Here is an 11347-nt window from a genome sequence, read left to right on the forward strand (position 1 = left end):
TGCCTCTGCATTTAGGAAATGTGGACATAAGCACTCAAACAAGGTCTACGGGATACCAAACACTTTCACTGCTTACGTCATTTTTAAGCAACTAACAACGCATTTCTTTTTGGAGGCTATCCTGGAAAATGAAGGGAAAAAAGCAGGAAGATGACTGGAAAAGAAAGATGGAGGAAATAGCAAAAGCTTCAAGAAACAAGAGAGCAACTTACTTAGAAGTTCTGACCTTTTAAAATCCTTAAACATTTTAAAAGTTTTATTCTCAAGATAGTAATTTAGCTATAAAAAAATAAAGTATTTAAAACCTGCTTATTAACAAAGTTTGAAAATCAGCACATTTCAGTAAAACAATCTGCGTATGATCATGCCTACAGCTCAGCTTCTTCCATGTAGTTCTTTTATCCATGAAAAAGTCAGGAAATTTATTATTGCAGATGCTGATTACTGTTTGCTAGCAATTCTTTGTGTAGCTTGATCACAGAAATCTAAGGATGGATCGAACTTAGGTCTATAGTCTTTCACCAATAAAATATTCTGTCTGAACAGCCATAAATGGGAATTTTGTTACCATCGAGTATTCCGTAATATCAGCTATTTATTGAACATGTAGAGGGTACGTGCACCTATTCCGGGTTAAGTACAGGTGCTTTAAAGGCCACTTAAGTACTCCCACATTTTAAGCCTAAAGGCTGCATACAAAGGTACGGGGTATCACAGGCTGTTTAGATTCTGCAACTAAAGTTCACAGTCACCACACCAAGGCAAAACTTCACTCAGTACAAACATGATAAATACAAATGAAGCTGGCTTATAAAAAAAATACTATCCTGGACAAAGCTGAAACAAAAAAGTTAACATTTGATCTTTCAGCCATTAATTGTACAGAACAGTCATTTCATTATCTTATTACGTGAAAGAACAGAAAATGTCCAAAGCACTGAAAAATGACGATAGGAAGTCAAACCCACCTCTTCAGTTATCATGAAGCGCTGATGTTACGCCTTTGGTGATCAGGCAGAGAGAGCAGCACCGCTGCCCACAGGAGCCGGCGGAGATGCGCGGCCCCGCTGGCAGCCCGAGCCGCCCCAGCGCGGCTCCGGCCGGGGCTGCCCCGCTCCCGGCGCGCCCCCCCGGGGGGAGCTCCGCGCTCGGTCCGGTGGTGCCCGGGAGCCCGCATCCCCCCGGGAAGCCGCGGGGGAGGCTCTGGGAGGGCGGAAAGAGGCCGGCAGTGGGAGATGCACAAGCGCCGGTGTTCAGGGGCTGCAGGGGGGCCTGGGGAAGGGCTGCAAGGGAAGGAAGGAAGGAAGGAAAGAAGTAAAGAAGCTCCCCGGAACCTGCACGCCTCCCTCCCACTGCCTCCAAATAAACAGATTCGGCTGCTCGGGGGAGAAAGTGGGGACAGGGACAGAAAGCTCGGAATCTCCCGTTTCAGCCCGCGGAGGACCACCGTCGTCCTCCCCCGACCCCCGCAGGAGGCGCCGCCTTCGACCACAGCCCCCCCGCCGTCCTCCCCCCGCCCGGCCGGTCGGGAGATCCCCGGAGCCCGGGACCCCGCAGGAGGGGCAGGGCGGCAGGGCAGGCCGCGCAGTTTGGGAGCGGGACCCCCCTCCCAAGGGAGCAATAAAGGCACTAGGAAAAAGAAACGCGACGGGAACTGACCCCAAACCCGCGAGCTGGAACACGCCCACCTCCCGCTCTGCCCCCGGAAAGCCCCCACACCTCCAGCTTGCTGCGGGCTCTCGCCCTTCGCGGTAACGCAACAAAGGGCAAGAGCCAGGACCCCGGAGCCGAAGAACAGCAAATACAGGCACGTGTCACCTCTCGGGGACAGGGAAATGGATTAGCGAAAGCAACAAGGCAAGATAAGCTCTTTCAAACGCGCAATTGATTAACAAGTCCCTTCTAATCTGCAGCATCGCTGTTTGCCCTTAAAGACACCATCGGTCTCCTCCTGCACTGCGGTGCATTGAGGCTGAAGCCAGGAAAGGCGGCGGAGGAAGGCGCTGCTTGCCCGCCGAGCTCCCGCACTGCCCGGCGAGGACGGCACGGGAAGGGTTACAGCCCTGGCATGGAAGTGGTGCCTCCTGTCATCTCCTCCCTCAGGCCCTGGGCAAAGCCCCCCGGGAAGGAGCTTGCGAGCGAGGTTCATCTGCTGCAGAGGGGGAGAGGGCAATTTTCCAGAGAATGGTTTCATCAACGAGCTGAACCCAGCAGCTCCTCCCTCCCCGGTGCATTTCACATCCCGGGGAAAACGAAAACCTTAAACCTCCCTTTTCGGCTGTGAAAGCACCACACATCGTAGGCGTTCGTGGAGGGACAAAAAAAGAAAAAAAAAAACTTTATGCGGCTTCTTCTCCAGGAACTGTAACTCTTACACCATCGCGGCTCTCCCACCCCACACGCTCCCCAAGGGCCCCAGAAATCGCGGCGCTCGCCTCGCAGATGCCGCACAAACTGGCAACTGGGCAGCAGCCGCCCTGCCGCTGCCACGGCGCAAGGGCAGGTGTTAAGAAGGGCAGTTTATTGAGCCCGAAAAACAAGCGCGGAGCTCGCTGAACCGAGTCCTAGTGTTTCCCGAGCCCAAAGGCTGACCTCCTCAGTCCCCGAGGCTCGGCCAGGTACACAGAGGAAAGGAGACCCTCTAAAGCTCAAGAACACAGGCAGAGAGACCCCGTCGAGCCTCCATCAGCGGCAAGGGCGGCGGCTGCCCCCTCGCCTTTAACCCCCCACCCTTCCGTCTGGTTCCCGCTGGGATTCTGGCAACACGCAACCGCCCAAGTAATAACACATTATTATAACCGCTCCGACGGGAGGGCTGGAGGAGTGAAGGAGGAGACTCCGCTCATGCCATCCACCCCGAGCAACAACGAAACGACGAACTTTTCCTCTGTTTTCTGCTTCTTTCCCCCTCCCCCCAGCCGCCACCACCCACGCTCGGGGCGCTGAACCGGCCGAGGACAGGCACGGAGTGCCCGCCGCCCGAGCGGGGCAGGGGCGCCGGGATGCGCCCGGGGGAAAGCTTTCAGCGAGCCCTCCTCGGCGCAGCCCCCGCTGCCCCCGCCTGCTGCCAGACCCCGCCCCTCGTGAAACACCGCAACAGCACGTTTGCATTTACCGAGAAGAACAAGAAAAAAAAAAAAGAACGAAAGAAAGGAGAGAGGGAAAGAAAGGAGGGAAAAGTAACCAACATCTACCACCGACGGGGGTTGCCGGCGGCTCCGCCGGTCCCAAACGGACCCGCGCAGCTCTCCCACTAACCGGCGCAGCTTCCCCCGCCTCCCCTCTCCCCGCACAGCCCTTCCCGCACCGCCGCCCCTCCGGCCGGGGGTCCCGCTCCTTACCTGCCGCGCCGAGGCGGAGGGGCCGGGCGGCCGCCAGCAGGGCCACGAGGCGGCCCGCCGCCCCCCGCCGCCCCGGGGACCGTGCTGCCCGCCCGGCCGCCGCGGCTCGGAGCCCTGGGCCAGCAGCGCCTGCGGCCGGAGCGACTGCTGCTGCTGCCAGCTCCTCCTCGGCACCGCCGCCCCGGGCCTGCGCCCCCGCTAACGGGCTGGCCCGGGCTGGGGGCGGAGGAACCCGCTCCTTTCCCCTCCTCCTCCCCCTCCGCCTTCCCTAGCATCCCCCCGTCACCCGGGGCACATCCGACACGGGGCAGGGTGGCGAGAGGCGCGGAGGGGCGGACAGGGCACGGACAGGCCCTGCGCTCCGGCACCCGCTGCCGGGGGCCGCCCCCACCTTTCCCCCCGCACAGGGGCAGGGGGGCCTGACGACCCCCAGGAGCCAGCAGGGCTCGGGCCCCCTCTGAAGGGCGAGTCCTGCCCCCAGGATCCTCGGGAGCCTTCGAGCTTCCTCAAAAAATCCCCAACCAAAGAAAAAGAAGCGGGCGGGGGGCACAGCGGCCAAGCCCACGGCTGCTTCTCTCCTTTGCCTCCTTCCTCCTCGCGGCACAACTGACGCCCTTCTGCACCCACACAGCATTAAGGGATCGGAAACAGTCACTCCTGCCCCCAAACCGTCTCTTGTTTTAGATTTCTATTTCTAAAGATTTGATGCTGAGTAGCACTCAATACACACAAATCCCTTTAAGTTATTCCCCATATCAAGCTTTAAATTCACAATTGTTTCAGTGAAATTCATTTTCCATTAACTTTACTTCTTGCTGCAAACAAAGGCAAATGCTACAACATATTCCTTCTTCCTGCTTTTGCACCCCGTTTCTTTCCTCTCAGGTCTGCAATTCCATCCTGAAAATTCTGGCACCTGAGGATGACAAAGGGAGGCCTCATCCCTCTTTGACAGGAATGCAGGACTGACTGAATTCGGTCCCTTGCCATCACAACAACACATTTTATAATCCCTTTCAGAAACATATGAAACCTACTGTAAAAGTAGTGAGCAGCTTTTTTATAAGCTCCACTCTTCAGATTAAAGGCTGCTCCAGACCTGGCCTCTTTGATGATTAGAAGCCTACTCCTAATTTCCAGCCTATGTGTGTTCATGACCACTTTATACTCTTTCTCTCTTGTGCCACTATTATCCTTTCACATCAACAGCTTCCCACTTCCCCTCCCTATGGTATAAAATGACCAGAATCACACCTCCACCTTTAGTTTGTCACACTAAAAAAGCCTACATTTTTAAATTTCAAATTTTAAATCAAGACCAGTTCTTTCTGTAAGACATCCTGCTCCGTCTTTGATCAACAAGAACTCTTGGCTCTGTAGCAGCAACAAATTTTGGCTGCCCATTGCTAATGTGTCCTAAGGCTTTTGTGAATACACCAAATCTGTATTAAATATCAAAGACCACTAGGGAAGAGCATCCCCCTACCTAAGAGTCTGCCATTCAAAATTTCTCATTTTCCTCTCCTCTGGCAGCTCATCATCCACCTTACAGTTTTTTGAGGAATCCCATAAGCTCCATCTTAACCCATAACTTCCCGGATGGAGGTATATCAAATGTTCAACTCAAGTCCAGATGAGTGAGATCTAGTATGTCCTTTGTTTTGAAAATCGCTGAAAGGAAGCTGTTAAGGTCACTTGACATGATCTCTCTTTAGTAAATAAGTTTTATTCTGTTAACTTCTATGATGTTATTTTTTCTTCCAAGCTCTGTTCCAGAGATTTGTAAATTCCTGAGGCCAAACTAACAGATCTGTAGGTATCTGGATGACTTTTTCTCACTTCTCATAAATATTATCTACAGAGCTGAACAAAGCCTTGATCTCTGGGCAAACGGGCAAGATCCCACAGCCACATAACGTGACACACGAAGCATATGCAGTGCATGAGCTGAGGAGAACAAAAAGACTAGAGAGTCTTCTGCTCCTCTCCAAAATAAAGCTGTTACAATGCCATCAGTGGAAGAACTTGAATATCTGAAGTGAAGTCACTATATGGTGTAAAACACTTATCCTGATCAGCTGGGGAAAGAGGAATCCAAACGAGCAGTCTCATTCAATACAGACTGCGCAGCTTCCTTAAGAAGTGATGCAGCTTTGTCCAGTTCTTGTTCTGTTTGTTCCACTGTTGTCACTACTCGAATACTAGAAAAAGGAAACCAGAACATACACAGTAAACTTTACTCCTTGTCTTCAGCTTTAAACTGTTTTTGGACTAATTTTAACACATTAAGATCACTATCTCTAGGGAAATTATTATGAATTCAAATTCAACCAGAAACAAGACATATGACTGCACAGAAATCGTCAGACTACCTTTTTTTCCCCCCATACGCCCCACAGACATTTGATTGTTATCTTTTTTACCTGCAGATGCGCAGCTCGTGGAAATGTGCCTGGTAACAGGCAACATGCTGATCACAGATTCAGGGAGTTTTGATACAGTGATTTCAGGGTATTGGCATCCTGTAACAGTCACTGAAAATATACCTCCAAGTGGAGCCTTTCCCATGTTTTACAGGACCAACTATTCAAGCCAGTCTACTGAGCAAAATCCCATCATTGTATGAAAAGAGAGAGAGTCATATCCAGTAAAATGATGTATTGACTTTCTACTAACCTGGGTGGAGGAAGACATTTTTCTTCTTTCTCCAGAGAGCGGGCCTGAGTTAATGCAATACCACTGTTCATGCACTACAAATAAAAAACATACAGGAGTCATCAATCTGCAAACTTCTGATGGCATATCCTTTTGATCACCAAACACATATAACTAACTTTTATGAGTTTGGTGTCAGGATAACTCCAAGTTCTTTCCCAAATGGAGGTTTTGAAGGTTGTGCAGTAGGAGTTAGAATGTGATTATAATTGAGCATAAGCCTAGTTAAATTAGAGTTTGAACCTTAAAGACACAATTGTCTTATTTCACTTGTTAGCTGCAAACTATTTTTTGCCAGGCTCTGTAATGCACACTGGTGACCACTGCTACAAATTCCCATTCTGAGCAGACAAAACTGAAAGATTTTGTTTGTAAATGAATTTAACACAGAAGCCAATTAATCAGATGGTACTTGGCAAGCGTCACAGTAGCACTGGTTGTTTCCTTTTCTAAAGCTGTTTAACATTCATTTTCTTTTTGCCACATTTGCTCTTGAGACACTTACAGTGAAAACAAGGGGAGAGAGGGGAAGACAGAATGAATTCTCGGAATTTGACATTTCACTCCCTAGTTGAACTCAGACACTGTCAGAATGTAGTGAGAGATGCTCCACGCTAAGACACTGGCAAACAAAAGAGCACTTTTTCCTTCCCCAGCTCAGGCGGCTCTGGTAGCAAATAACTGCAAGGATACTGGGTTGGATTTCCAAAGTACTCCTCAGCTGAACAAACACCACAGAAGACTCTTGGAAAAATAGTTTGACTTAACCTGCCGGTGAAGTAGTAAGACACCAACTTTGAAAGGACCATCAATCTAAAAGATAGATTTGTTCAGATTTTTTTTAACACCCAACACTTCCTTTAACTCCACAGCACTGCTTGTTTCAAAATTCTGAACAATAACAGAAGGATTGTTCACATCACGGCTAGTTAAAATAGACACCCTTTTTCTAAGGCAGACTTTCCCATGGTGGCACAACCATCAAAACGGAGCTCCCCATGACAGCAAGTAATTGTGCTCTGTCACTAAATTATTTTAAATTATTACTGTCTCTAGAAGGATATTAAGAATGTTTATATTGTAAAAGTTACTGACACAAACAAACCTGAAGCTCATGAAAGAAATTTCAAAGCAATTTCTGAAATACTGGGACTCTTGCCTAAGTCAGCACACATTTTAAAGGCCTCATACCGCACAAGAAAGTAATGTTGAGCCATAATTTCCTCAAAAAATGACGTTGCCATCAAGCATCTCCACTTCTGACTGTCCAAACAGGAACAACTTCTCATGAAGTGCCAAGTGGCTACCTACAAAATCAGTTTCTTCTGAAGTGATTTGTAATGACACAGTTTCCTCCCTAACTGCTACACAGAAGGTGATAACCACTTTTGGAGGTCTAAGTCTACATATTCAGGAAAAATGAAACAAATTACTACCAAACAGTACAGACCAACAATGAAGTCAAAGATAAAGTGCCCTTCCCCTCACCTCTGGCAGGGGCGAAGCACTCCTCTGGGGCGGCGGCAGGGGCGAGGCGCTCCTCGGGGGCGGCGGCAGGGCGAGGCGCTCCTCGGGGGCGGCGGCAGGGCGAGGCGCTCCTCGGGGGCGGAAGGAAACCCGCACACCTCTCGGAGTAGCGGGAGATGTGAAGAAGTCCTCGGGGGTGGGCGGCAGGCGCGAAGCACTCCTCCGGGGTGACTGGCAGGTGCGAAGTACTCCTCAGGGGTAGGCAGCAGGCGTGAAGCATGCCTCCGGGGCGGCCGCAGGAGCGAGGCACGCCGCGGGGGCGGCGGCAGAGGTGAGGTGCGGGGCGGCGGCACAGGCGACGCACTCCTGCAGGACGGCGGCAAACCCGCACACCTCTCGGAGAAGCGGCAGGCGTGAAGAACTCCTCGGGGGTTGTGGCATGGGCGAGGCACTCCTCGGGGGTGGCGGCACGGGCGAGGCACTCCTCGGGGGCGGCAGGAAACCCGGACACCTCTTGAAGAAGCGGGAGATGTGAAGCACTCCTCGCAGGCGGCGGCAGGGGCGAAGCACTCCTCCGGGGTGAGTGGCAGGCGCGAAGCACTCCTCCGGGGTGGCGGCAAACCCGCACACCTCTCAGAGAAGCGCAGGCACGAAGCACGCCTCCAGGTCGGCGGCAGGCGCGAGGCAGGCCTCGGGGGTGGACGGCAGGGGCAAAGCACTTCTCGCAGGCGGCGGCAGGCGCGAGGCAGGCCTCGGGGGTGGACGGCAGGGGCAAAGCACTCCTCACAGGTGGTGGCAGGGGCGAGGCACGCCTCGTGGGCAGCAGCACGGGCGAAGGACTCCTCCTTTATTTAAAAGGAACCACAAGTGCAGTTAACTGCGCCAGGTTCCTGATGTATAACTCTGCTGTGGATACCAGCTTTTGGGTATTTCACTGGGAGCATGCTGGGGGGGGAGTACCTGGTACCAGAGATTTAAATATTCCAACTCTGATCTTAATCTCTCTCCCCTTCTCAGCGCACGAGCAATGTTTGCTCAACCTATTTCAAAGACTGTTTATACGAGGTATTTGATGACCTGGAATCTAAAATGGAAGGTTCTGGGAAGCAGCTGCTTCAGTCTGTGCTTCACTTGATGGAAAACGGGGCGCTGGTGTTAACCACAAACTTTGATAACCTGCTGGAACTGTACGCAGAACAGCAGGGGAAGCATCTGGAGTCTCTTGACCTGACTGATGAAAAGAAGGTAAACGATGATGATCTTTTTTAAACATCAGGGCTGAGCTGGGACACCGCAGGACGGTGACGGCTGCGGGATGTGCCCTCACGCCCGTGTAAGGGGATTGTGCTGCTTGTAGTAATTTAATTGATGTCAGACAAACTCCAAGCAGAGGCTCTGCCCATTTGGGGCAGTGAGCAGAGGAATGAAGATGAACGCTGGTTTCTGAAATGCTGTGCTTGCTGGCTGACATCCATTGCTCAGGAGGAGCCCTGAAGCCTGGTATTTCTTTGATCTCTGTCCTTGAAACTTCTAGCTTGGCCTTGCTGAAGCCTTGTTTCCACATAAGGCGTGGGTTGATGTTTCTAACCGACACAGGGAACTCCGTGCGAGACACAAAGCTGACCTATTTTTATAACGTGCTGCTGAGTCCTTCTTGTGACGGAGCATTTTCAGGGCTGTAGCCTTCGAGGCTTCCCCCTTGCCCCGTGTCCTCTTTCTGAAATGGCTGCATGGCTCCTGCTGGCTCATTCCAGCTTCTTATGCCACGCTCTTGCATTTGTAGCCATGAGCTTCACGCGAGCTTCCCTCCTTTTGCCCCAGGTCTTCAGTCAGGCAGAAAATGAGGCTGTGAAACCCTGAGCTCTTTGCCACCTGCCCACCTCATCTTCCCACCATGGGTTTTACCGCTGGGTCCTTCTGTTTGCGTGTTAAACACGCGCCACGTGTAAGGGCTGCACAGTACTTGGTCTCTTTCCATTCTGACTCATTTCTGTGCTTCGTGTTTCCTGCATGACCTCTTAATCTACAGGGCTGGAAGTACTTACAGTGTTACAAATAAGCATTCTAATTATTGCAAGCTTAAGAGCTAAGGTCCGCAGGAGTAAACTGAGAGCTTCGGAAGTGGCTTTCTGAAATGAAGGTCAGCTGTTGAGCTCCCTCAGAGCTTCTCAGAGCCTAGAGGGGCCAAGAAATAAACTTTGTAGGCGTGAGAAGCATGCTGATGTAATATTTATAGAGTTTTCCCCCTTTTTCTGCTGAGTCTGCTGTATTGATTCAGTCTCTCCCCATCACATTCGCCGTTCAACTGAAGCGTTGACCCAAACAAGTGCCATAGGCTGCGATGTAGAGGCTGATGGACTCATTGAGGAGATAAGATGAGGGGGAAGCTGCCTCTTTGAAACACTTCCCTGAAATGCTATTTTTAATAGCACTGTGGAAGCTAACGTCATGTGCTCACTAACGTTTCTGGAGGGGTTTGTTTTGTGCAGGTGCTGGAGTGGGCGCAGGAGAAGAGGGAGCTCAGCGTCCTGCATTTCCACGGCGTTTACACCAACCCCAGCGGCATCGTGCTCCACCTGGCCGGCTACCAGAACGTGCTGTGCAACACGGAGGTCATGGCGAGCGAGGCAGCCTTCCCTTCTCTCTGCAGGGCATGCTTTGGGGTGCCAGACGTTGTCTATATACATATCCCACTTCCCGGTGTGAGCTCTGGGCATAGACTCAGCTGAGTTTAAAGACTGGGCTTCGCCCAGGGTGGTGGGAGAGTCCTTAATTTTGTGAAGTAAGAGGAGAGATGGATTCTCTAGCCCTCTGAGTTGCAAAAACCCCTCACCACGCTCGTGTTGAGGATGATGGAATGATGACAGTCTCATCAGCAATAAGGCAGGTGCCGTCTCTTGTGCCTTGTGAAGATAAAGCTTGCCTTGACTATGAACCTCTTTCCCTTTTATAAAGCGAGAGATTCAGAAGCTGTATGAAAATAAGTCGTCCCTGTTCTTGGGCTGTGGTTGCACTGTTGATGACACCACGTTTCAGGCCCTGTTTTTAGAGGCTGTGAAGTACAAGTCAGACCTGGAGCACTTCATGCTGGTACGGAGGGGAGACGTGGATGAGTTTAAGAAGCTCTGTGAGAACATACAGGACAAAGGCATTAAAGTGATTTCCGACGGCGATCAATACGCAGACTTGCCCGAGTACTTTGAGAGGCTGGCGAGCGAGATCTCCACGCGCGGTTGAACAGGTAGAGGGTTCATGGACTGTGTGGGATGGCTGTCTGCGTACATCCACCCTCGCCACACTTAACTCGGGGATCCCATGGGCTTGGGAGCATAGACAGTGTTAATAGCCCATTCTCTGCACTATATTATTCCTTAAGCTTTTTTTTTTCCTCAAAAAAATTGTCTGGGTTTACTTTTATGAAATCGCTGTGTGTTCCTTGCTCTCTCCTAGGTGTGCCTAAGGAGGGACAACAGCTCAACGGCTCTGCTGCTGCCCCACGCCGAGATTAAAGGTAGGATTCTCCCGAGCTGAAGAGAAACTTCACCCTTTGCGACTCGCTGGGAGCCCAGCAGCCTCTCAGGCAGGTTTTGCAGAGCCTTTACTGTCCTGCAGGATGCACCACTTGAGCACCAGACCCAGACGACTGCGGCGGGGGACTCCCTAGGACGGGCTTAAGCCAGAGCCAGCAGCTCCCAGGGAGGCTTACGTGGTTTAAGGCCAGTCTAGGCGAGGAGCAAAGCCCACTGCTGTTGAGCCGCTGCCCACACGCATGGAGCTGAGCCGGGACACTGCAGGCCCCAGGCAGAGCCTGTTATAGAAATTTT

The 11347-nt window shown here is 51.6% G+C and overlaps 1 protein-coding gene and 2 pseudogenes across 1 annotated transcript in view; all 3 read left to right on the forward strand.

The window, feature by feature from the left end:
• Nucleotides 1–3543, forward strand: part of LOC137668857 (zinc finger protein 585A-like) — a 38409-nt gene extending 34866 nt beyond the window's left edge. Inside the window, 2 exon segments of the mRNA XM_068410674.1 lie at nucleotides 2919–3093; nucleotides 3296–3543. Of these exon segments, the coding sequence (XP_068266775.1) occupies nucleotides 2919–3093; nucleotides 3296–3543 (423 nt within the window).
• Nucleotides 1–3543, forward strand: part of LOC137668858 (putative ATP-dependent RNA helicase TDRD12) — a 32908-nt pseudogene extending 29365 nt beyond the window's left edge.
• The window catches only part of LOC137668902 (protein FAM118B-like), a 257128-nt pseudogene extending 246074 nt beyond the window's left edge, over nucleotides 1–11054 (forward strand).
• The last annotated feature ends 293 nt before the right edge of the window (nucleotides 11055–11347 follow it).

This window comes from Nyctibius grandis, chromosome 11 (genome assembly GCF_013368605.1).
Source record: "Nyctibius grandis isolate bNycGra1 chromosome 11, bNycGra1.pri, whole genome shotgun sequence".
NCBI lineage: Eukaryota > Metazoa > Chordata > Aves > Nyctibiiformes > Nyctibiidae > Nyctibius > Nyctibius grandis.